Raw genomic sequence first — 26993 nt, forward strand, 5'->3', positions numbered from 1 at the left:
GGTGGGGGAGACAACCTCAGAAAGTAAGATGGAAGGTAAATGAAGAAGACACTTGATGCTGGTCTTTGGACCTGCATACAACATGTAGACCCATATACCCCATCCTCCAACCCCAACCCTCCTCACCCATTCCCAGGAATTATTACCCTATCTCATTCTCTGCGATAAATCTTTTTTTCAAATTATTTGAAACATAGATTCTATTGATTTTTAAAGTCGTATTACCCCCGCCTTCCAAGTACACATACAGTGTCCACTGCTAGAGATCGAACCTCAGCTCTCACGTACGCTAGGCAAACACCCTACCACTGAACTTCATCCCACACAGGATTTAAATCAATCAAAAATGAAATTTGTATTATAATTCAAAGTACCAAATTTACTTGGAGAGTCTCTTTTCTCTGTGTAACTCTGGTTGTCCTTTGACTGTAGACAAAGCTGGCCTTGAACTCAGAGATCTGCCCGCCTCTGCCTCCCATGTGCTGGGATTAAAGGCATGCATCGCCACTTTCTGGCTTTAAAGATGTATTTTTGTTATTTTAATTACGTGTAGGTCAGTGTGTTTACACACGGGTATATGCGCATTGGTTGCTGAAGCTCACGGAAGCCGGAGGCATCAGATCCCCTGGGGTTATAGATGGTTGTGATCCACCTGATTGAAGCAAGCTCTGGTCCTCTGGAAGAGAGACCTCTCAACCCCCCTGGCATCTCCCCACCACCTTTTTTCTCCTTTGAATGGCATGTAATTTAATTTCATGTGGCATTTTCAGGCACTGATTTTGCAGAATCAATGTGGAAGACTCAGTGTTTTCTGATACCGAGGGAGATGGTGCCTGCGTGCCAAACGCTTGGCAAAATAAGTAATCATTTTCAGGTGTGATGATTGGACTTTGGATGATGCTTGGTTAATTATTAGGCTCTTGAGACTTTCTTTTCCCCTTCCCTCCCTCCATCTCTTTCTTCCCCCTCTCCCTCCCTTTCTCCTCCCTCCCCTCCTTCCTCTCTGCCTCTCTTCCCCCTCCCTTTCCTCCCCTTGTGGTACTTGGGATTGAACTCAAGGCCTCATGTATGCTAGGCATTTGCCGCGCCACTGAGCAGCCCCGCTTTCCCTCCTCCTTATGGTTGGGGCTACTGTAATATTAGATAAAGCTGACGTGGATTGAGGATCTGGGCCTGGGCTGTAGTTACAGATGCTTCAGTGAAGGGAAACAAAGCTGTGCTTTCAGGCCTCTGGTTTGAAAGAGGTACAAAGCTAGATTCCTTGAGGTTTCCATACCAGAGCCATGCAGGGGTCCTGTGGCCTGCTTACAGACTGTTCTTTCCTCTCACTATTCACCTCATGGTATAAAGTGGGGCAGTGGAGGTCCAGTTTCCCACATTTAAAAAATGTATCCTGCCTCCCCCCACCCCCCCGCGCCCAGTGTGTGTGCGTCTGTGTGGAAGCCTCTTGGCCCTACAAGGAATGTGTGAAGTGTGGCTATGTAATTTGACTTTGCAAAACTCACCATGGAGTACTGGAAATGCCAGTTTTCCTTGTCAAAGCGTGCAGAGCGAGCTGAGAACGTCTCCGTGCTCGGCCACTCTGAGGGTTTGCTCTGTAGCTTCGCCTTTTCTCGTCATCTACGCTGTCTGCAGAGCCTGAGACCCAGCTGGACTCCCAGCCAGTCTGGCCATCTGTCTCTTCTGAGCCTCTGCAGCCACACCCCAAATCCATGCATGTGCAGTGCTTTGTCTGACTATCATGTAGGGTCAAGAAAGGGCTAGGATCTGGGCTGGGGGCTGAGCAGTCTATGCACAGAAAGTCAGACCCCCCCCCAATGCCATTTCCTTGTTGGGCGTTTGTGGAGCGAGCTCCTCAGATTTCTTGTGGCCGGTGGGATCAAGCACAGACTGAATTTGCTTCCATAATGCCTATGTGCTGATAGGGTTTCCCGTCCTTAAAACTACGGTGCATTCTGAAACGGAAATCATCTGAACTTTACCAAGGTCTTGTATTTCTATGAGGAAAGTGCTATTTTTGCATTCTTTGAGTCTTTCTCTGCACCCTGCTCCAGTTTTCTTGTGTTTGTCTTGATCTCCAAGAACGTGGGTTGGATCTCATTTTTTTTTCATGTTTTTGTTTTTTTGAGATTGTATAATCATATTATTTTCCCTTTCATTCCTCCAAATCCTTGCATGACCGCTCACCCTTTAATGTATAGGTATATAGTTTATTATTTAATGTATGTATATTCCTAATGTAAACATACAATTTTCTCAGTACATGTAATGTTTTTTATACACACACACTCATATTCTCTCTCTCACACACACTCTTACACACACATACAGTCTCACTCTCTTACACACACACACATACACACACACACATACATACACACACACACACACACACGAACACACGAACACACACACACACACACACACACACACACACACACTTCCTTCTAGGTTTGCCCAGTTGCTACTGGATCACTAACTGGTAAACTTTTCCCTGGAGAGACTGTCTCTCCTACTCTCAGATTTCCTCAGTTGCCCGTAGTTCTTTGTCTATGTCTGAGGCCTTGTGAGCTTTCCCCTTCTATATTAACCCATATGTGAATAATACATTGTTGCTCTTGTTTAGTCCATGGTTAGGTAGCCGTGCTGGTAGTACTTCATGCCTGTAACTTCTCTGACGTTGTCAGGAGACACAGGCTCAGAGCAAACTACCTGTTGTTCTGGCTCTTAAAACCGTTTCGCTCCATCTTCCGCAGTGCTCCCTGAGCCTTAGGTGCAAAAGCTGTGGGTGTCAGTTCTTAAGTGACCTCGACAACTGAACTATCCCAGTGATGGCAAGTGGGAAGAGACAGTTAGTTACATGGGAAACATTTTAAAGTTTGAGATAATGTTGGTGACTATGGGAGTGCAGCAGAAGTGAGGGGGAAAAACAAAACAAACAGACAAACAACAAGTGGGCTAGCGAGATGGGTGTCAGCAGGATATTTGTGTAGCAAGCGCACATCCTGGTTTGGTTCTCCAGCACTAAATAATCTAAGCAGGGTATTGAGTACCTATAACCACAGTACTCGGGAGGTGGAGGCAGGAGGATCAGAAGGTCAAGGTCATCAGCCTTGTCTCAGAAGACGGAGACGGATTAAAGCAAACAGGCAGACTGACTTAGTATAAAAATGAATCAGAAATGCTGATAGACAGGCATGGCTGGAAGTCGTCCGTGGGTGGTGACCATGAAATGACTGAGCCACCTGGGTGATGTGGCATGCTCTTAAAGGCACCATTGTGTTGGGGTGGAGAAGTAGGTCACATCTCAGTGACAGAAAGCACTGACTTACAGAATTGTCCATTGCAGCAGCATCCTGACACACACAGTATGTCTTCATGAGGCCACGGGCAATTATTACACATGAACAACTTTACATTTTATGTGTGTGCTTGCCGAAGATAGACACAGATTCATTATAATTGTGATATATATTTGCCTTTGTGACCAAAATATGGAATATCTGGTGGGATAACAGTAATTTACTATGCCAGCTAAAATAATATGCAATTCCTTTTGTAAACACCGTATGTATTTTAATTAAGATGGGTATACTAATGTTTTGGAATAGTAGTTAAGTGGTTGCAAGAAGTTTGTCAACATATAGATGTTTCTTGTTGCTGGAACCAGGGATTAGTGGGGATGTTTTTTTTCTGCGTGTTCCTGTGTCTCGGTCTCTAGGCTAAACTCTACAGACATGAGGACAAAAGCATTTAGTTCATTAAAAGAAATGAACTAAAATTTCTTTTAAAAGAATGCTTTTCTTTCTTACCAGTTTATTTTTAAAAAAGTGAGACACATATACAGATTTTTAAAGGCATTTTGGCATAACATTATATGAATATTTTTGTCAGTGCTTAATTCTTTTAGAGGTTTGATAGCATGCATTGAAATCCCACTAGTTACCATAAGAATGAAGTACATGTAGGACAGAACTTAACATGGAAACAGATTTCTTGTTGGGTATAGATTAAGCATGATGATCTGTGAATACCAAAAATTGTCACAAGGCTATTATTATCTTAGCTCTTGGATTATTAATGATTTCAGGTCCAGGTGAACCACACTCTGAGAGGATGCTATATATTTATTTTTCCCTAAGAAGGACTGAGGCTTTCATTTTATTTATTTATTTATTTATTTATTTATTTATTTATTTATTTATTTATTTATTTATGCTTTTGTTTTTTTTGAACTTCATATAGCCTGTGAGTTGATTCTGGGGTATTCAGAGCTTTCTGGCGTTAGTATCCAGTTATCAGTGACTGCATATTATGTGTGTTTTTTTGTGACTGGGTTACCTCACTCAGGATGATATTCTCTAGATGCATCCATTTTCTTAGGAACTTTATAAAGTCATTGTTTCTAATAGCTGAGTAGTACTCCATTGTGTAAATATACCACAATTTTTGTATCCACTCATCTACTGAAGGACATCTGGGTTCTTTCCAGCTTCTGACTAATATAAATAGGGCTGCTATGAACATTGTGGTGCATGTGCCCTTATTGTATGTTGGAGCATCTCTGGGGTATATGCCCAGAAGTGGAATAACTGGGTCTTTAGTACTATGTCCAATTTTCTGAGGAACCACCAAACTGATTTCCAGAGTGGTTGTACCAGTTTACAACCCCACCCACAGTGTAGAAGTGTTTCTCTTTCTCTGCATCCTTGCCAGCATCTGTTGTCATCTGAATTTTTTTTTAAGAATTATTTATTTATTTTTATTTATGAGTACACTGTAGCTGTTTTCAGAAACACCAGTAGAGGGGGCATTGGATCGAATTACAGATGGTTGTGAGCCACCATGTGGTTGCTGGGAATTGAACTCAAGACCTCTGGAAGAGCAGTCAGTGCTCTTATCCACTGATCCATCTCCCCAGCCCCCCTGAATTTTTGATCTTAGCCATTCTGACTGGTGTGAGGTGGAATCTCAGGGTTGTTTAGATTTGCATTTCCCTGATGACTAAGGATGTTGAGCACTTCCTTAGATGCCTCTCAGCCATTCAATATTCCTCAGTTGAGAACTTTTGTTTAGCTCTGTACCCCATTTTTTAATAGGGTTGTTTAATTCTCTGGTGTCTAACTTCTTGAGTTCATTGTATATCTTGGATATTATGCCTCTATCAGATGTAGGGTTGGTAAAGATCTTTTCCCAATCTGTTGGCTGCCATTTTGTTTTCTTGACAGTCTCCTTAGCCTTAAAGAAACTTTGCAATCTCATTATGTCCCATTTGTTGATCTTTGATCTTAGAGCACAAGCCATTGGTGTTCTGTTCAGGAAAATTTCCCCTGTGCCTGTGTGTTCTAATGTTTTCCCTACTTTCTCTTTAATAGTTTCAATGTATCTGGTTTAATGTGGAGATCTTTGATCCACTTGCATTTGAGCTTTGTACAAGGAGATAAGAGAGGGTCTATTTTCATTCTTCTGCATGCTGAGTGCCAGTTGAACCACCACCATTTGTTGAAGAGGCTGTCCTTTTTCCATTGAATGTTTACAGCTCCTTTGTCAAAAATCAAGTGACCATATTTGTGAGGGTTCATTTCTGGATCTTCTATTCTATTCCATTGATCCATGTGCATATCTCTGTACCACTACCATGCACTTTTCAGCACAATTGCCTTGTAATAAAGCTTGAGGTCAGGGATGGTGATTCCTGCAGATGTTTTCTTGTTGTTGAGGATGGATTTCGCTCTTCTAGGTTTTTTGTTATTCCAGATGAAATTGCACATTGCTGTTTACAACTCTATGAGGAATTGGGTTAGAATTTTGATGGGGATTGCATTGAATTTGGAGATTGCTTTTGGTAAGATGGCCATTTTTACAATGCTGATTCTTCCAATCCATGAGCATGGGAGATCTTTCCATCTTCTGAGATCTTCCTCAATTTCTTTCTTCAGAGATTTGAAGTTCTTGTCATACAGGTCCTTCACTTGCTTAGAGTCACACCAACGTATTTCACATTGTTTGTGACTATTGTGAAGGGTATATTTTCCCTAATTTCTTTCTCCACGTTTGTCCTTTGAATATAGAAAGGCTACTGATTTGTGTGAGTTAATTTTATATCCAGCCACTTTGCTGAACTTGTTTATCAGCTGTAGAAGTTCTCTGGTGGAATTTTTGGGGTCATTTACATACACTATTATGTCACCTGCAAATAGTGATATTTTTACTTCTTCCTTTTTAATTTGTATCCCTTTGATTTTCTTTTGCTGTCTAATTGCTCTGGCCAGGACTTCCAGTACTATGTTGGATAGGTAGGGGGAGAGTGGGCAGCCTTATCGAGTCCCTGATTTTAGAGGGACTGCTTCAAGTTTCTCACCATTAAGTTTGATGTTGACTATTGGTTTGCTGTATATTGCTTTTATTATGTTTAGGTATGGGCCTTGGATTCCTGTTCTTTCCAAGACTTTTAACATGAAGGTGTGTTGAATTTTGTCAAATGCTTTTTCAGCATCTAGTGAGATGACCATGGGCTTTTTTTCTTTGAGTTTGTTTATATGGTGAATTAGGTTGATGGATTTCTGTATATTAAACCATCCCTGCATCCCAGGGATGAAGCCTACTTGATCATGGTGAATGATCTTTTTGATGTGTTCTTGGATTCAGTTTGCAAGGACTTTGTTGAGTATTTTTGCATCAATGTTCATAAGTGAGATTGGTCTGATGTTCTCTTTCCTTGTAGGGTCTTTGTGTGGTTTTGGAACGAGGGTTACTGTGGCCTCGAAAAATGAGTTAGGTAGTGTTCCATCTGACTTTATTTTGTGGAATAGTTTGGAGAGTATTGGTATTAGATCTTCAATAAATGTCTGATAAAATTCTGCACTGAACCCATCTGGACCTGGGCTTTTTTGGTTGGGAGGATTTTGATGACTGCTTCTATTTCTTTAGGTGTTATGGGATTATTTAGATGTTTTATCTGGTCCTGGTTTAACTTTAGTATCTGGTATCTGTCTAGGAATTCATCCATTTCCTCCAGATTTTTCAGCTTTGTTGAGTATAAGTTTTTGTAGTAGGATCTGATGATTCCTTAAATTTCCTCAGTTTCTGTTGTCATGTCTCCACTTTCCTTTCTGATTTCATTAATTTGGATACTCTCTCTTTGCCCTTTAGTTAGGCTGGCTAAGGATTTATCAATCTTGTTAATTTTCTCAAAGAACCAGCTCTTGGTTTTGTTGATTCTTTCAATGGTTCGTTTTGTTTCTATTTGGTCAATTTCTGCTCTGAGTTTGATTATTTCTTGCCGTCTACTCCTCTTGGGTGTATCTGCTTCCTTTTGTTCTAGAGCTTTCAACTGTGCTGTCAAGTTGCTGATGTATGCTCTCTCCAGTTTTTGTTTGGAAGCGCTCAGCACTATGAGTTTTCCTCTCAGTACTGCTGTTATTGCATCCCATAGGTTTAGGTATGTTGTGTTTTCATTTTCATTCAATTCTAGAAAATCCTTAATTTCTTTCTTTATTTCTTCTTTGACCATGCTATCGTTTAATAGAGCATTGTTCAGTTTCCATGTGTATATGGGCCTTTTGTTGTCTTTGTTGTTATTAAAGACCAGCCTTAGTCCATGGTGATCTGATAGGATGCATGGGAGTATTTCAATCTTCTTATATCTATTGAGGCTTGTTTTGTGACCGATTATATGGTCAGTTTTGGAGAAGGTGCCATGAGGTGCTGAGAGGAAGGTGTGTTCTTTTGTTTTAGGGTGAAATGTTCTGTAAATGTCTATTCTTTCCAATTGGTTCATAACCTCTGCTAGTTTTACTGCGTCCTTGTTCGGTTTCTGCTTCCATGATCTGTCCATTGATGAGAGTGGGGTGTTGAGGTCTCCCACTATTATTGTGTGGGGTGCAGTGTATTTTTTAAAGTTTTAGTAGGGTTTCTTTTATGAATATGGGTGCTCTTGTATTTGGAACATATATGTTAAGGATTGAGAGTTCCTCCTCATAAATTTTCCCTGTAATGAGTAAAAAGTGTCCTTCCTTACTTTTTTAAAATAACTTTTGGTTGAAAATCTACTTTATTCAATATTAGAATGGCTACTCCAGCTTGTTTCTTGGGGCCGTTTGCTTGGAAGGTTTTTTTCCCCCAACCTTTTACACTGAAATAGTGTCTGTCTTTGTCTCTGAGCGTCCTGTATGCAGCAAAATGTTGGGTTTTGTTTATGTTTCCAGTCTGATAGCCTATATCTTTTTATTGGGGGATTGAGTCCATTTATGTTAACAGATATTAATGAATAGTGGTTGCTTTTTCCTGCTATTTTTGCTTTTAGAGGTAGAATTGTGCCTGTGTGTCTTTCTTCTTTTGGTTTTCTTGCTTAGTTATTTTCTTGTTTTTACTAGGATGTAGTTTCCCTTCTTGTATTCAGTTTTCCACCTGTAATTCTTTGTAGTGCTGGGTTTGTGGTCATATATTGTGTAAATTTAGTTTTGTCCTGGAATATCTTGGTCTCTCCATCTATGGTGATTGATAGTTTTGCTGGGTATAGCAGCTTCGGCCAACACTTGTGTTCTCTTAGGGTCTGCATGATGTCTGTAATGGATCTTCTAGCTTTCATAGTCTCTGTTGAGAAGTCAGGTGGGATTCTGATTGGTCTGCCTTTATATGTTATATGACCTTTTTCCCTTACTGCTTTTAGTATTCTTTCTTTCCTCTGGTATTCACAGCATCCTATGCTTTGACCCCAGTCCCTCCTGTGTAACTGCTCTGCCGTATTGTGGAATCAGACAGCCTGCAAATAACTGTCTTTACTCCAGAATTCCACCCTGGGCCAGTACAGTCCTCAGGGCATTGTTTGGGTTTTGCCCCATGAAATCCTTGGGAGGGTCTGATGGTTCTTCTATAGAAGACTGTTGAATATTTCATAGTTGTTTTGTACTGCAGGTGGTGAAGTAATGCAGACCTTAGGTTGCAGTGGGCTTTCAAGCAAGTTGTTATGAGAGTCTCTTATGATGGAGTGACAGGGACAACTATGCATGGGTTCATGAAGTGCTGGCTCCTAAATGTGGGTCACCCTGATAATGGGGGGGGGTGGCAGGACCTCAGTAATCATCAGCACCTGTTACCATTGATGTGGGTAAGGACTGATGATACTCAGATATTAAACAGGCAGGTGTAGCCAGACAAGGAAATGGTTATGATGAATGGTCTGTGTGGATGACGGCCTCTGTCAATCAAGGACATATTTAATATACTTAGGTTCCAACACTAGCTGAAAAACAGACCCCCTGGGCTTTTAATCAATACAGGCAGCATGCCAATAAATTGTTAAAAAACAAAGAGACTGTTCTGAAATGGGTTGAAAAATCCAGCATATGAATGTTAATGGCAGCAATGCCAACAATTGGAAGCAACCAGGGTGTTCTTCAGTAGGTGAATGGGTAAATTTCAATGTACTATACAAGAGATACTTTGCATACTTTATATACAAAGGTTTAAAAAGGCATCCTATTAATCCACAGAAATACAATTTGGAATAATCCTCTCTGTTGCTGCATGGAAGAGCCAATTAAACGCTGTTTGTTGAGTGAGTCCATGCTGTGCTCTGGAAGAGGCAAACGAGTAGAGACAGAATTCTAGCAGCTTTCAGGGGCTTGAGGGAGGGAAGGATGGGGCTCTGGGGATTTTTAGAGTAGCACAGTTAGTTTGTCCCATCCTGTAAAGGCTGACAGCACAGCATTAGTCAAAGGCCAAAGCATGTACATCACAGAGCTTTAAGGATTTTAGTTATTAATCACACATGGAGAATGGTTTATCCGCTGTAATCAACGGGCCCCATCTGAAATGCAAGAATTCTATAATAGGGGACATGGTATTCAGGGGAGAGGGATTGTACGGGCGCTCTCAGCATTTTCTGCTTAACTCTTTCGTACGTCTGAAAGTGTTCTTAAAAGTAAAGTTTATCTATAAATTGGTGACAGTCCCTCTAGCCCTTTTTACAACATAAGGGGCACATGAAGTGGCAGTCACCATCCGAGAGGCAGCGGGAGCAATGGTAGGGCTAGACAGCCTGTGTTCACATCTTAAAGCTACCTCACCTCTTCTTGGAGCCCGAGGCAAGTTTCTGACCTCTCTTTGCTCATCTGTGTAATGGGGACAATGATCAAACCTTCCTTCTTCACAGTTGAGTGTAAGGATGAAGCAAGTGACTGTGAAACCCCAGGGGCAGATCTCTGCCCATTGCAAAGCAGATATTTCATTCACCCTGAACTTGACTCTAGAGGACACACCCACCCACACACCCGCCCACAAACACACACACACACACACATACACCGACAAGTAGAGGGGTCAAGGGCTCAGGGCACACCTGCTAACTCTTAGGTTTTACACGCTCTTGTGAGCATGGTCCTCTTCAATCTCACCTGTTAGCACTGACTTCTTTTGGAAGACAAACATTTAAAGCCATCTTTGCCCTCGAACTTTGTGTTTCTTTTGCAGTCAGGGCCTCTCCTCTGCTCCTACAGCAGATGGAGTGGTCCTTTGGTGCAGCATGGTGATTTACCTGTACTTCCCCACGTATTGATTGGGCAGAGCAGGTTTCAATATCATCCCAGCTGCTAGTCTAAGCAGTAATGGTAGCATCCTGCGGGAAGTTGATGATACAGGGATGTTGGTCATATTAGGTGTGATGTATTGAGTAGAGGTCAGAGATTCCATCAGAAGGGTTTCGTGGACCGACGGAGTGAAGAGGGCTCTTTCTGTGTTACTTGTGCTGTGACAGTGACCACAGTTTTCAGAGGGTATGACACAGCCCTGGCTGCAGGATCATTAATGCAGACATGCCAGGGATTGCAACGCTGTTGTCCTTTTCCGTTTTCTGTGTAAGGATTAATTGAGAATGATTTGGTTCAACACAAGATCAGTTATATCACTCGGGGGTATTTATCTGAAGGAATAAAACAATATTTCATGAGATGTTTGCACAGCCAAGTTTATCACTGGATTGCTTACAGACGTAAAATTATAATATTGGCCTAAGTGCCCCTTGGATAAATGATTAAACATGTCACCATAAACACATATACACATAGACACACCACACACACACACACACAGAGAGAGAGAGAGAGAGAGAGAGAGAGAGAGAGAGAGAGAGAGAGAGAGAGAGATACATACATGAGCGTGTACCCAGATACATACACAAAGGACTGAGGCAGGGTTTCACAGATCTAGTTCAGTTAAAAAAAAAAAAACAAAAAAACAAAAAAAAACAAAAAAACAAAACAAGAGCTTTGGGGAGGATGAATGGAAACATTTTCAGATTAAGTTACTTTTGTGGGGATTCACTTCAAGAAGGGCTTGGGCACATTAAGGTGTAGCACTGGATGGAGAAATGGAGGAAATAGTTGTGCATGGGGAACTGATAAAGCTGGGTTCGTAAACCCTGGCCTCTCTTTCGTTGCATGTTTGAAACTTACCAAAGTAACTCTTTGATCGCCCAAATTATATAATGAGATCTTTAGAATATTAGACATTTCTTAAAAATGAAATTTAAAGTCACCAGTGTTTCTAAGATTTTCGTTTCAAATCACAAGCAATAAATTACAGAACTATGGATTTTTATGGAGTTTTAGGGGCAGTGAAAAGTTATATTCAACATGATGCACGATTAAGATTCCAACTATGTACAGAGTTTTCTATACGTGTGTTTATTTAAATGTTTGCTTCTCAATAATACTTCGTTCTTTGGAGCAACAGACACCAGCCTGCCAAGGAGACAGCTGAGCCCCAAACACTGTGGCTTCACTCTCCCAAGCCATTGTTTTGTTGCCTTCTCAGCTGGCCGTAGATTCTTAATGACCACCTAGACCTTTGGCTGAGATGCCAACTGGGCCTTTGCCCAGGACAAAGAAAGACCTCGGAGCGTTCCTCGGCGTTGCTATGGTAGAGCTTGCCACATGAGGTCTGTGGGTTGAACTTCTACTGTTACCTAATTTTTAATTCCTGGAAGTTGGAGCTCCCACGACGAGAGCAAGCAGCGGCTTCCAGAGCATCAGTTAAGTCTGTGTTTCTTTGTTTTCAGCCAGACCATTAAGTAGCTCTCGGGCTGGTTCTAAAGACGTTCCAACTGGAGCGAACGTTCACTCTTTCCAGGGCCCTTCATCACTGTACAGAGGCAACCCCACTGGTCCATGCTAATCTAACGCTTGACTCATGGGAGCCAAACTACAAGTTACAACTCATTAGTGCTTCTGAGTCAGGTCAGTGACCCCATGAAGAACACCTGAAAGCAGGTGACAGGGATACAGACTGCCTCCTGGAACCTAGGCTTCGTTGAGAAATATTGTTGCAGACACACCACTTCGTATAGTGTCCAGAATATACTCATAAGAAAATGTGTAGCACCAAGTACAATAAATACATAAGCAAAACGTTGTAAAGGTAAGAATTTCCTTATGGTGAATCTCTAATAGGAATCTTGAAAGTTGCCACTTCAGTATGGTTTGAAGGAATTGGTAACAGGGACAATGGCAAGGGCTAATTATAACCCGTGACTGAAGAGACAGTCTTGGAAGAAAACAGATGTTAAAACGAAGCCTGTGTTAAGACAAATGTAAAAGGCGGATGATGATGATGATGATGATGATGATGATGATGATGATGATGATGATGATGATGATGATGTGGCCCTGTGCTGTGTAGTTTTATGCCATCTTGACCTAAGCTAACCTCACTGTAGAGGTGGGAACCTCAATTAAGAAAATACTCCCATAAGATCAGGTTGTAGGCAAACCTATAGAGCATTTCCTTAATTAGTGATGATGGAGGCAGGCTGAGTCCATCTTGGGTGGGGTCATCACTGGGATGGCGGTCCTGGGCTCTGTATACATGAGGAGATAAAGCAAGCCATCGGGAGCAAGCCGGTAAGCAGGGCTTCTCTATAGCCTGTGCTTCGGATCCTGCCTCTAGGTTTTTGCCTTGAGTGCCTGCCCTGACTTCATTTGATGACAGATTGTGATGTGAAAGTGTAAACAAAAGAAGCCCTTCCTTCTCCAAGTTGTTTTGGGTCGTGGTGCTTTATCAGCAATAGTAACCCTCAGTAAGACAGTGGCACATCACTAATTTAGAAGCACCGACCTGGTCTACTTTGTTAATTTTACTGCCCCAAGTCACACAGATGCTTAGTATGAGAACAAAGACAGAAGATGGTTGTATGTACCTTTCTGATGGAGGGCTTCATTCACAACTTCATCCAACCTTATCTAGAGTCATGTGTGTGTGTGTGTGTGTGTGTGTGTGTGTGTGTGTGTGTACATATATTTATGATATGTATTGCAAATATATGGCACAATTCATTGCATAGCATTCTAGAAGGCAGCTTGGTTACACATTTCTTTCCTAGCTCAGCTTATCCCCCTAAATCACTTAGCATTTTATTTTTCTGCTCCTGGGGATGCAAACTGTGGTCATTGTACACAGCAGCTAAAGCTGCATTTATACAGGCCCAGGGCATGCTAGGGCACACGTGGAGAGGCCAGGCAGCCTGTGGAGGCTGGCCTTCCCCTTTCACTAGGGAGGGTCCCAGAGGTCTAACTCAGATCATAAGGCTTGGCACCACGTGCTTGAGCCCTCTGAGCCAGCTTACCTCTTAATGCCATTAAAGAGACAGGGCATCTTCTGCAGCTTCTCCGTGTTGGTAGAGCACCCTGTATCCCCGGCTCTTCAGTCGGTCTAAACTCAGCTTCGGGCCAGGCCTGTTTCCACCTGCAGCACCCATAGTTGCTGCTGAGTCAGACCAGAGGAGGGGGGGATGAGAAGGAGCGGGAGGAACACAAATCCTCTGTCTAAAGGAGAGCAGAAAGCCCAGTGCTGACATACACGTGGCCTGAGGGATTTTGGTTTTTCTGAGTTTGATACAGTAAGTGTCACTGGTGTAGTTTTTTAAAAGAGAAATCATTATCGAGGATAGTTTTTGTTCCTGTGAGAGAAAGTCAACTTAGTTTTGTTTTTGATTGAACATCTTCACAGTAAAATGGAGTCTTGTCTCTTTCTCTGGGTCCTAGGTTCCTTGCCTTGACTCCGTGGAGAGTGTACCATCTCATTTCCATCACGATACTGGGCCGTGTTATCATGCAGATCATCAAGGACATGGTGTTGTCTAGGGCAAGAGGTAAGGATCTGCAACTTGACTTCTTTCCTCATTTTATTTCTAGAGTCTCAATGTCTAAATTTTGTGTGGATATATTGACCTTTTGAACATGAGGATTGTGTAACAGACACTTTTTCCCCTACTTCCTTTACTTCCTGTTTCCTCTGTCCCCCCCCCCCCCCCCCGTGTCTGAGATGAGGTTACTCTGTACTTGGGTTAGCCTAGAACTCTCAGTGATCCTCTTGTCTCTGCTTGCTGAGTGCTAGGATTTAGACACATGTCACCATATTGTCTTGGTTTGCTTTTTACACACACACACACACACACACACACACACACACACACACACACACTTTACATTTTATTTCTTTCTTCAGTGCTGGGGGTTAAACCCAGGCCCTTGCATGTTAGCCAGACAGGATAGCGCTTCACTCTGCTTTACTCCTATAATGTATCTTATGATTCTGTCTCTTGCCAGAACAGGTAAAAGGCCGGTGTGTTGGGCTCTCCCTTGGCTTGAAGCGAGGCCACATACCAGGGTGATGTTTAAGTGCCACTGTAAGTGGAGCCCCGCAGTATCTTCTCCACCCTATAAGCTCACACCAGGCCACTGGAAAATGGAGGAGTTTGAGAATGGTTTTCTCAGTGACAGAAAGCAACAAGCTTAAAATTCGCTGATAGTTACACAAATGTTCTAGATGGTGTTGGAGTGAGAGAATCAGCTGTAAGTGCTACATTTTAACTTAAGTGGGAGCTCGGCTAATTTAAAGAGTGCTTAGCTTCCTTAGGGGCCATGTACTGTATTTACCCGAGGGCACCCTTCCTATGCACCTCCATGCCTCCTCCCCTAAAGCTTGAACTAAGTTTTGTAAATGGGCAAAGATCTCTTTAGGACATAAGATTCTATTAAATCATAATGACGAGGCTTCAGTTAGGGTCCATATGGACGCTGTGTATAGGAACTACCCAGCTTCCCCGTCATGGGGATGGGCTGTGAGAGAGGCAAGGTCTCTCAAACAAGAACTTGCTTTGGGGCATCCTGAGACCAATACCTCACACCCCAGGAGAAACTGGCTAGGCCCTGGCAAGCCCTGTGGTTTTTTTGTATTGATTCATAGCCAAAAGAGAAGGGCTATTTTCTTGGATGTATTTTGAACAAGTTCTTCCCTCAGGAGAAAGAAAGCAAGAAGGTAGCCATTTGTGGATGTGCTCAGAAGCCCCTGCAGCACGTTACTTTTCACTGCGTGTTCACCCTGGCCATATCATAGGCAAGAAGACTTGGCTTCTGAGTGCGGGGCCGGGGCTGTTCAGAAGGCCTTCAGCCCTAGCTCTCAGGACCCATAGGGTCTTCAGTTTTCATTTCAACCGGCCATTTTGGTAGTTACACCATAGGAATTAATGTTCTTGAGAACCTTCCTCATAACAAAGCTGTTCTTAAACACATTGGTGGGGGAGCTGAAGTCTACCAGCCTAAAGAGTCTCTAGTTCTTAAATTGAATTACCAAAGCAGGCCTGTGATCTTAGTGACTTGGAGGCCAAGGGAGGGGTATCGGAAGTTTGAGGCCTGCCTGGGCCAGGGAGGAAGTGCAAAGCCACAAAGGGGCTGTGGCTTGAGGTCCCGTCTTAAAATAAAAAGAGGATCTAGCTCAATCGTACAGCGCTCACCAGCATGCATCCGGGTCCTTAATGATGCAAAAAGGATGAAGGCTAACACGAAGAAAGAAAGAATAATCCCCAGCTATGGAGGAGCTGCAGGATCAGTGGTTCCCTGTGTCTGCTTTAATGAATTACCACACACTTGGTGGCTCTGGTCAGCAGACAGCACTCTCGCCATAGCTCTGGAAGACATCAGTTCCAACAACACACCAGCAGGTTTATATTTACCATGGAGGCTCTAGTGAAGGACCCACCCCCGCCTCTTCCTGCCTGACTCTGGTTGGTGCTGTAACTACATCACCACAGTCCTCGGCTCTACGATCACATCAGCTTCTCTTGTGCTTGCTCAGACCTCCCTCTGAGCTCCCCCCTGTGATTGTAGTTGGTGCCCACCTGGGTGATAGAGGGTGATCGTCTCTATTCTTGACATGATGACACTAGGTTATTTATTTATTTATTATGCATACAGTGTTCTGTCTGCATGGACACCTGCAGGCCAGTAGAGGGCACCAAATCTCATACAGATGGCTGTTAGCCACCATGTGGTTGCTGGGAATTGAACTCAGGACTTCTGGAAGAGCAGCCGATACTCTTGACCTCTGAGCCATCCCTGTAGCTCGACATGATGACCCTTGTAAAGCTCCCTTTTCTCTATGAAGCAACATTCACAGATACACAGCCCGCTTTGGTGACAAAACCAGTTTATCTCGTAACAGAAGAGAACCCATTCTGTTTTGTCTTTTGATTTTTCTGTTTCTAAGATTTATTTACTTTATGTATGTAAGTACACTGTATCTGTCTTCAGACACACCAGAAGGGGACATCGGATCCCATTACAGATGGTTGTGAGCCACCATGTGGTTGCTGGGAATTGAACTCAGGACCTTGGGAAGAGCATTCGGGTACTCTTGACCTCTGAACCACCTCTCCAGCCTGAAAACCCATCTTATGCCACTGATTTGAATCTGGTTCGGGTGAAAGGCTACAGTGAGTGAGTCCTACTGTGGCTGTGTCCCCTGTCCAGTCAGGACACCTGGGGCTCTGTCTTCCCATTAGTAAGTGTCATTTTAAGGCATGGCTGCTTATAAGCACCCATTACTAATGGGGACGCAGACATGCTGGCCTCTGCAGCAGACCCATCTTTCTCTCGGGGGTTTTCACAGAATGATGTTGTGAACACAGCATTTCTACGCATGGGAAAAGGACAAAGGAAAAGATGGGCTTCCTTCTTCTGCTCTCCCCGGGCATTGGCTGGAGAAACCCTCGGGCCTTCTTTGTCCCTCTTTACTGAGTCTTCTAGGACAAAGACCCAATTGAGCCCATGAATAGCTGGCTGGAGGTGAAAGCAAGGCTTCCAGCCCAGTTCAGTGCTGGCTGCACTTGGTCTCTCTCAGGGAGACATTGACTTCACTGCAAGCTCTATGTAGAAGCAGCTGTGGGGTCACGGCTGCTCCCATGAGTCACCCTGAGACCCTGCTTCTGCACACAACAGCAGAGCTCTCTGGGACCTGCCACCACTTTCCCTCTCTGAGCTGCCCACTTTCCACATTCTTGGCTACAGATAAGACCTTGGCTGGCTCTGAGCTTACTGGTGTCCTCCCCGCTCCCCATGTCTCTTTTTCACTACACACTCCCTCATTTCAAGAGCCCATGTCTATAAGCTGTGTGCACAGGACCCAACAGTTAATTCTGAAGTTTTCCATCTTAGGAGACAGGGTCTCTATACCCGCTGAGAAGCAAGCAAAGCCTGTGCGTCTCAGTCAGGTTTCTATTTCTGCACAAAACGTCATCACCAGGAGGCAAGTTGGGGAGGAAAGGGTTCATTCAGCTTACACTTCCACATTGCTGCTCATCACCAAAGGAAGTCAGGACTGGAACTCAAGCAGGTCAGGAAGCAGGAGCTGATGCAGAGGCCATGGATGGATGTTACTTGCTGGCTTGCTTCCCCTGGCTTGCTCAGCCTGCTTTCTTATAGAACCCAGGTCTACCAGCCCAGGGATGGCACCACCCACAATGGTCTGGGCCCTCCCCCTTGATAACTAGTTGAGAAAATGCCTTACATCTGGATCTCATGGAGGCATTTCGTCAACTGAGGCTCCTTTTTTTGTGATGACCCCAGCTTGTGTCAAGTTGGCCCCAAAATAGCCAGTACACCGTGCCTTCTCCTTTCTGCGCCCCATCGTCTCCCCTGACACACCCTTCACGTGAAACAAATGGAGAAAGGGAAGCAGAGACACAGTCGTGTATGTTACTCTTTCTCTGTGAAGCGTACGGTATCCAGGCCATATCCGTAGATCCCGGAAGTGTGTGGCCCCTACATTGCTGCTCACTGTCAGGTCCTGAGGCTGTCTACTGTAGCATGATCAATCTCTCCTATGTCCTCAAATGTGTCTGTGACCGCTTTGTCCTTTACTCCCATGGTAATCAGGGTCAGCCACCTCCACTTTAGGCTCTAAGAGGGCACAGTAGGTGTCCCGATCTCTGCCCACAGCCATGTGGCGGGGGTCATTCTGTAACCACTGTGCCTTTCTGTCTTCCCTCCTGTGAAATCTGCACTATCTACTGAGGCTACAGACCAACAGTCTCTTGATGATGGAGATTAAACCTAGTTGAGATTGGACCGACAGTCTCTAGTCCTCCATACACTTCTCCCTTTATGTGATTCTGTCTTGGCTTATGTGTGGGGTGGCTGCCCTCGGAAGCCTGTCCGGGTAGCACCTGCAGAGCCCCCCAGTCAGTACTCTCTGCTCAGTCCCTAGGTCTCTGCTCCTGAGGAGTCACTGTTAGTTTACTTTTCCCTCCCCAGCCCTTTGCTAGTTGTGCTGGGCTTTGACCCCATCTTTGTCAGAACTTCCTCCTTCTACGCAGTCCCTACCAGATCTATGCTCAGTGGTGGTAGCAATCTCAAAGCTCTCTTGTCCCTCATCTATTATCATTTCTCCTTTCTTAACAATAAGACAGGCACCTCATGCTAGAATCTCAGGTTTTCACTGTTGGCTCCTGAGTCATTGGAGAAACACTGTGAAGACTCAAGTTAGACCACTATGAGATGAGAGCAGACAGCTGTGATTTCTGTTTGTATCGGTAACTCCAGTGGAAGCCACGTTACTGCTCACAGCTCCCCGGGTTAAGCTGGCTTCCTAGGATAGGCTGTTCGACTCTAGGTTTGCATTATTCTAGAAGGTTACAGGAAACACAGTTGTTTCAGAGGCCTAATGGGAGCAGGGGTCTAGTATTCTAACGTGATCCGAGGAGTGATTCACACCCATGCTTATGCAGCCAAGACAAGAAAGGAAACCAGATCGATCGCATGAGTCCAACTGTCCAAAGAACTGGAAGCCAAGAATTTTGTGCAACTTTCTCCTAGCAGTAAACGTTCAGACTGATTTGGTATGGGATGTTCACCTGATAGGGGATATTCAAACACACACAAGGCGATACCTTTGGCATTTGCTTCAATAGAAAGTGCGAAAAATATTTTATAATTGTTTCATATTGAGCTTTCTTAAATCTGACAGCTAAGAATATACTATCAATAGTTGGTCCGATAAAAGTAATCCCTGAAGTTTTGACAACCAAATCAGTCAGTCAATCAATCAGTCAATCAATTAATCTATCTATCTATCTATCTATCTATCTATCTTTCTCTCTATCATTTATCTGTCTATCTATCTATCCATCCATCCACCCATCTATCTATCTATCTGTCTGTCTGTCTATCTATCTATCTACCTATCTATCTATTGATCTGTTTATCCACATATCCATCCATCCATCTATCCATCCACCCATCCATCCATTCACCCATGCACCTCTCTCTCTATATCTTTCTATCTCTATCTATCTATTTATCTATTTATCCACCCACCCATCCAGCCATCCATCCATTCATCCATCCATCCATCCATCCACCCACCCATCTCTCTCTCTCTCTCTATCTATCGATCTATTTATCCACCCACCCACCCATGCATGCATCTTATCTACTTCCTACCTACTTACCTATCTGTCTTTATCATCATCTTTCCATTTACTATGTATCTTTCTATCTACTATATCTTTCATCTCTCTTCACATTTTTCATCAATTCATTTTTTTTCTGTTGATTTCCTTGGAACTGAGATATGTTTAAAATATCTGAAGACTGCACCTCGGCAACCTTTCCTTCAATACCACTTCTGTTACTCCTTGAGCAGTTGTGTTTCTGTCCTTTCTGAAGAATGGTGGTTTACACCTCATGTCAAATTTCACTGATTCTTTGACAGCACTTGTTCTTATGTGGACGTGTTTTCTTCCCACAGGGTAGGGGCTGTGTTGCAGAGTTCCCTGACTCTAGTTAGGATATGTACTCAAGGCTTTTACAGACTCACCTCCATCCTTCATGAAAATGGACATGCACACTATGTGGATAGACAATGTATAGCACCCGAGAGACACACATTCTGCTTGTAGAAGCTTAGGATGTTTCTAAGTTGGCAGATGTGTGTTGGGCGTGACACCTTGCTTAACTTTAATATTTCACTTCCTCTTCCAGGTGCACAGTTGTGGAGAAGCCTGAGTGAAAGGTAGGGACGTTTTCCTTCAACGTGTCTTATGGATGGTGGGACGGTGGGGTGGGCGATTTGAGTCACAGAGGTGCATCGCTGAGTTCACGTCTTAGAGACAGGGGCCCACGTCCCTATCATGATTTGCAAGACTGTGGAAAGTGAAGCCAAAGCTGAGGACAAGGTATGGAAGTCACTCGAGGGACACATGCGTGTCCCGGTGGCAGCGGATTTGTGAATCTCTCACTTGAGGATGCAGCAGGGAGAGGGAGAGGCCGTTCTCTTTGATTCAGTTTTGAATTGTGAGTGACAGTTGTTGCCGTGGAAGAACGGGGGTAATAGCAAATTCTAGAACCCTGTTAGAATGTTCCAGAAGGGCTTGAGAGAGGAGGAGAGGAAAAGGAAGTACAAAAGGAAGTCCTGGCCAGCCACTTGGCCTCTGTCTCACTGGGGCTGCATCTGCTCCTTGACCGTCATATGCCCTTCAGGGAGGTGGGTGTTTCCAAGTGGAAGAAGGAATTATTAGGGCAATGAGAGGCGACACAGTGTGTTTCACCCACTGTGCCTAGAAGACAAGAAAGATGGAGAAAGTGTGGGTATTAATAGTCCAGTGAAGGTAGTGCTTGTAGGAACTTTGTTTTATAGAACGGATTTGGTCATATGTATTAGTGACTTAAGAGAGGATGGTGGGAATACTTACACTGACTTATACCAAAGTAGGCACCAGAAAATGAACACATAAAGCGAGGGACAGAATGCGCAGTGCCACGAAACTCCCATGAAGAAACAAGGCGCTCATTGCCCTGCTTTGAGAATCTGGCCTGCCTGTGCTCTGCCCGCTGCAGTTGCTGAAGTGGCCTGCCCTGCGTGTGCCACACTGCGGCTGATGTGGCAGTGCCCTGTGTGTGCCACACTGCGGCTGATGTGGCAGTGCCCTGTGTGTGCCACACTGCGGCTGATGTGGCAGTGCCCTGTGTGTGCCACACTGCGGCTGATGTGGCAGTGCCCTGTGCACACTTCGGCTGACAAGAACAGCCAGCACATCCTTTCTTGTCCCAGTCCATGCTCCGCGTAGGTTTCCTTAGCTGTTGTGGGATGCCATTTTCCAGTTCCAGGGTCCCACTCAGCCACCCGACCTAACCGCAGCTCACGTCCTATCCTTTGAGTGGCTCTGGTCTGCAGTGGCTTTTTCGATGTCCCTAGTTCATGTTAACAGCGGCTAGGAGTGACATATGTCTCTGCTCAACCTTTGCCTCAGGTTGTTCTCATGGTAACGGGTCTTGGCGTTTGTTTCTGGGGAGTGTGCTTAGGCACCTCAGAGCTGCTCACAGGTGTAAGTTAGGAACGTAAGGAAGGACAGACCACGCTGCCTCCAGGCTGCCGGATAATGCAAATGGCAGTGAAGAGCCGTTTTAGCCATGCGCACAACATTGGCATGATTTATATCTGCTGATGTCGCCCTGGACCACTTGGGACTGTCCCCAAGTTGGCTCTCCTTTAGAGACTGACTCTCTTGGTAAAATGGGTAATCAGGAGGCTGCTGCTGAACTCAGATGAGAGATCTGACTTCCAAAATTTGATATTCAAATGGCTCCATGACCAAGCCCGGTGTCAAGGGGCCTAGTCTTGGCTTCACGCTGGACCCCATTACCTGGCCTATGCCTTCTGTGCCTTCCATACATTGGGAAGAATGTGGAGGCTTACTTCCTAATCGCGGTGGCTGTAAGATTCGACCGAGTGAGTTCCCAGGATTTCGAAGGGTTAAAAAGCAGCAAACACAGCTCTGTGCTCTGTGACACAGAGTGCTCAGATTCAGCGATGCGCAGATGCAGACCAGTCCGCTTACCTTTTGCACTGCTCTTGCAAAGCGTCCATCCAAACTCATGCACAGTGGCCAGGTTATGGGGCCAGCCTGTGTTCAGCCACAGTGGAGCGGATCTAGAAGATGCTGCTGTTGTCAGCTGTAAAGGACATGGAAGAGAGTGGCGTTGCGCTGTTTGCAGGAAGACCAGCTGAAATAGTCACATTGAGTGAATCAGGCCGGTTCCCAAAGGACACCTGTCACATGTTGTTGCTCCTTGGTGGTCTCTGGACTTTCTGCAGTCACCTAAAACTATGTATGCACACATAAAATGGAAGTCACAGTGAGACTAGGGCAACAAAGAGAGAAACAGGAAGGGGATGAGCATATGGCCGGAAGTATGCTCACTGTACAAGATACACTTGTATGAAAAAAATTATAATGTAATTAATGAAAATCTGAAAGAAAAGCCGCATGTCAGACATTCAGTCTCCCCAATAATAGTGGTCATTTTGTGTTCCTTTAGTGGTGGGGTATAGTGGGAAGGTCATAGGTCACAAGGGTTCCTCCTCATGAGTGGATTGATTCAGCTATAGTGGGGAGTTGCAACTTACTGTATGCTGCTCCGTCCTAGCAAGAAGGCCTGTACCACATATGCCCCTGATCTTGGAGCACCATGCTTGTTCATTGAATTTCCAGTGATGGGGATTTCTATCACTCCTGCCGGAGTTTCTCGGTGATAACTTGGCATGCATGTTACGTGGTTCTCAGCTTCTGTCTGGTCTGGGGTAGTGCTATGTCTTTAGCAGTGAAAAAATTTAAGAAAGAAAACAACTTAGAGGTGAAATACAGGAGGATGGGCAGGTCAGTGGGGGAAGAGCAGGCACTCTGTGCTCGTGGGAGCCGTGTGCAAATAGGATCTTCTTCATTCCAAGCTCATGGATTCTAACGCTAACCCTAACTCCCACCCTCCTGCTTAGCAGTGGCTGGACATTGTCCCCCCACTGTCCTTTGGTGCAACAGCTGACATACTCGGCTTACTCGGCAAGGGTTAGTCTTCCTTTTTCCAGTGTCTGCTTTCAGTTTGGGCTTGATCTCAGCATGAGCCTGACTTCCTGTCCGTGAGCCTTGTTTCAGCTGGGGTAAAGCATTCGGGCATCTCTCATGGAGGTGGTGGGGCACATGTGCACACGTACAATGTGTGTGTGTGTGTGTGTGTGTGTGTGTGTGTGTGTGTGTAGTGTGTTCATTATAACCCAAAATTAAGGGGCTAGGATTTCTTCATCATATGTCATTGTTCCGTATCGATTTACGTAAGGTTTATTTCATTGGCATTAAAGTTGTAGAAATGGAGCCTAACAAAGCACTGGGGGACTTCTGACATCTTCTGCGACATCTGGAAGCTTCTAGCAGGGAACTGTCTGTAGGAGGCCGTGGTGGCCCTTGGGTTCAGCTGCCACCAACCTGACTCACCTTGAGGCAGAGCGCAGGTCAGCCTAGCCAGCAGGGGTAAGCAGGGTTTTGCCCGTGTAGCCAGATCACATGTCTTCTGGGTCTCACGTGTCCAGAGCAGCAGCGTGGGCACTGACATTTGGCATTGGCATGCAATGTTCTTTTCTTCCACGGGCTTCCAGATAATTCCCACAGAGATTGCTTTTGCTTCTCTGTGTTTTGAGGGGCAGGGAGAGAATCTTGGACCATTGGGATCATTAAGTTGTGGTGTCCACCCAGTCCACAAGCCTGGACTGAGTCAGAGCACTTAAAGCTGATGGCTTGGACATTACGTTCTGAGGATATTATTCCTCCTAAAACATGAAAATTCACTTAGTGTCTCTATATTGCCATCTCCTCTGACAAATGAGACATAGTTTAAAAAATGTTTTATTGGCTTATTTCTTGTGTGTGTGTGTGTGTGTGTGTGTGTGTAATGAACCCATGACTTTTTGCATGCTAAGCAAGTTTTATACTACTGAGCAACAGCCCCAGTAGCGACAAGCTCTCTGAGGGTGTCGTGAGTTTAAAGGAGTATCTTCCAGTGAAAGGTACATTTGGTTGAGTTAAATGAAGAAGGGTTTTCTTTTTCAGAAAATACAGTCACTGGGCTCAAAATCTGCTGGATGCCTACTTAAACCCATTTTGGCTGATGATACCGGGCAAGCCTGGAGGCTGAGCTCCACAAACTTGAAAGTCTGTCTTCTGCCAAAATGAGAACTCCAATAGGCCTTTTTATGGCTTAAGAAAAAAAATAACAGTTGAGCACAATTCGGTAGTTATCTATTGTTCAATGAGACTCAAAGCCCCTTTCTTCCTCTCCTGACAAAAGAAGAGGCCTATTCACAGACAGAACAAATCCTCACAAGGGTGGCTGGGCTGGGTCTCCAGACCATGCACAGGGCTTCCCAAAGGTCAAGCCAATTCGGCTGTGTTGTTCAAGTTGTACTTGGTTGTTGAGACCCATCAAGGTCAGCTACAAACTGGAGCTCAATTGTGAGGTCATCCTGGAGGAAACAATGTGGATAAGCAGGCTTATTATCTCTCACCACCAGCCGTATACATACAAATTATCCATCAGCCTTTTAAAGTTTCCCATGCTAGATGTTTAAGACCCATATTCTTGTGGCGGAGACTGTGAGACTGAAGGAAGAACCAGCCCAGACTGGAAGTCAGACTCCCTGGAGATGGATGTGTTTTTGTGTTTTGTTTTTTTTTTTTTTTGTTTTTGTTGTTGTTTTGCAGTGGCAATGGATATGTTTTTTCAAAAAGCATCAACAATAAAACTCAAGGTATTAAGAATAAAATGAAGGGTTGGGGATCTGGGGATGCAGCTCAGTTGGAGGTGTCTGTCTAGCATGCATGAAGGTTCAGTCCCTAGCACCCCATAAAAGCAGTGTGGTGGCGCAGGTCTGTAACCCCAAGCCCAGGGCAGTACGAGCAAGTGAAGCAGAAGTTGTAGGTGATTCTGGGCTACATAGGTGTGATGGAGGCCTACCTGGGGCTGAGGACAACCTGGAGCTAAGGACACTGTCTTAATAAAGTGACCTAGTTACGCTTCTGGATCTGGCTGTGGGTCACTTATGTTTTTAATGCTTCGTCGTATTTCTTCACGTGCATACAGCGCGACCCTTAAATCCCGTCCGTCTGCACTGCTGAGTTCCCGAGAATCTCTGGCCTTCCTACACGGCAGTCCGTGCAGAAGCTTGCGAGAAGGCGGAGAGGAACGCCTGCTGCACGTGTGAGCGTCTGCTGCAGTCAGGAAGCCACATCTGGTGTGTCTTGTAAAAGAGAAAAAGAAGCCAGGGATATGTTTGGTAGAGTGAAGTATAGTGTGTGTGGGGAAAGGGTGTGCCTTCTAGGACCCATGCTGAGGCATCCTTCCCCCCTGAGGGACCAGAGTTTATTCAGGGCAAAAGTAGACACGGGAGGGGAGGGTGGAGAAAGAAAGAGGGGGGAAGGGGAAGAACCAGAGGCCATGATCACATGGAGAGGGTTGAGTGGAATGGGGAGAGAAGGAATTGAAGGTAAGAGAGCAAGATAGTAAGAGAGGAGGGGCAAGCAGCCCCTTTTATAGTGAGTCAGGCATGCTGTTGCCAGGTAACTGTGGGGCGGAGTCTAGGAGAAATGCTAACAGCATCTGTGGAAGGGTGTGTAATGTTGGCACACATTGTTTCTGGGCCCAGACTGATAATATAGAACCATTGCAAGCCTTCTAGATAGTTTCCCTTAGTGCTTAGTAAGTAGTGTGCTCGATGATGCTTCTCCGATAGCGACCACTAGGAGGCGCACAGGAGGCAGAACCTCTCAGTTCTGGGAAGCTGAAAAAAAATCTACTGCTAGGGAGATGAAGCCATCCACTTCAAAGCGGGGTTAACACCTTAGCATTTGGACAAGTCAAAAACATTCGTGCTTCCCCAGTTACAAGAATAAAATCCAATCAAAACCTACATCTGTCTATACTTAGGATGCATATTTGCATGTGTATGCAATGTAGAGAAGAGTTAAAAAAAATTAACGTAGACCTTGGAGAAGCAATAGGAAAGTGTGAAGAAACACATACCTAGGGAGAATACAGCAGCTTGGGAGGGGAGGACGCCCACAAATGAGCGGAAAATTGCTGTAACACGTAGTTTTAAAAGCTAAAGGTTTGGGAGGGCGGAAGAACTCAGAGGATACAGTTTCTACTCACTGTCTGCTGTTGCTCTAGAATGTTCTCCCCCTTTCCCACATTGTGCTCCTGAATTAAAACACATACACACACACACACACACACACTCAAATTTCTTCTCCTTCCTGGTCCAGAACCCTATATAACGTCAATCACAAACCCCAGATAAACCTTCATTTTTAAACAGTTGTGTGGGAAGAGGATACATTGGTGGTCCTTTGATTCTGGGTATAAAACAACCATTTCAAGTTCCAGCCAAAGATCCCTGTTTGTTAGGAAATATATGCACGCGCTGTGGGATGCTTCCACTTTGATGTACTTCCAAAGGGCTTGGCAATCCTACAGCCCCGCCATATCTACATTCTAATCCCTCCCTGTCCCTGTCACCTTATGTGGCAATAGGCACTTTGCAGATGTGGGGTGTAGATGTTTTCTGGATTATTCACAAGGACCCGGAGTCACCACAGGGCTCTTTTCAGAGCAAGACAGGATTGGGTTGGACTGGAGGTGAAGGGAGGGAATCCAGAAGAGCAGGCAGGTCCGAGGAGCTGGATGAGTTGGGTCACCGCCTCTGGAAGGGAGTTGGCTACCAGACAGACCACAACTCCAAGACCATGCTTATGAGAGGCCTCCATGAGCCTGTGGCAGTTTGTTGCAGCAACAATAGGACACTTGTGGAACATTCTGTCTTGGTCAGGGTTTCTA

At 44.6% G+C, this 26993-nt stretch overlaps 1 protein-coding gene across 1 annotated transcript in view; it reads left to right on the forward strand.

Moving 5' to 3' along the window:
• RETREG1 (reticulophagy regulator 1) overlaps window positions 1-26993 on the forward strand; it is a gene marked incomplete at its 5' end in the record, with an annotated part of 127077 nt that overhangs the window by 30657 nt on the left and 69427 nt on the right. The window contains 2 exons of the mRNA XM_080933514.1: window positions 14040-14146; window positions 20316-20346. Of these exons, the coding sequence (XP_080789640.1) occupies window positions 14040-14146; window positions 20316-20346 (138 nt within the window). The remainder of the gene's footprint in view (window positions 1-14039; window positions 14147-20315; window positions 20347-26993) is intronic.

The sequence above is a fragment of the Micromys minutus genome, assembly GCF_963924665.1.
Source record: "Micromys minutus genome assembly, chromosome: 20".
Taxonomy (NCBI): Eukaryota; Metazoa; Chordata; class Mammalia; order Rodentia; family Muridae; genus Micromys; species Micromys minutus.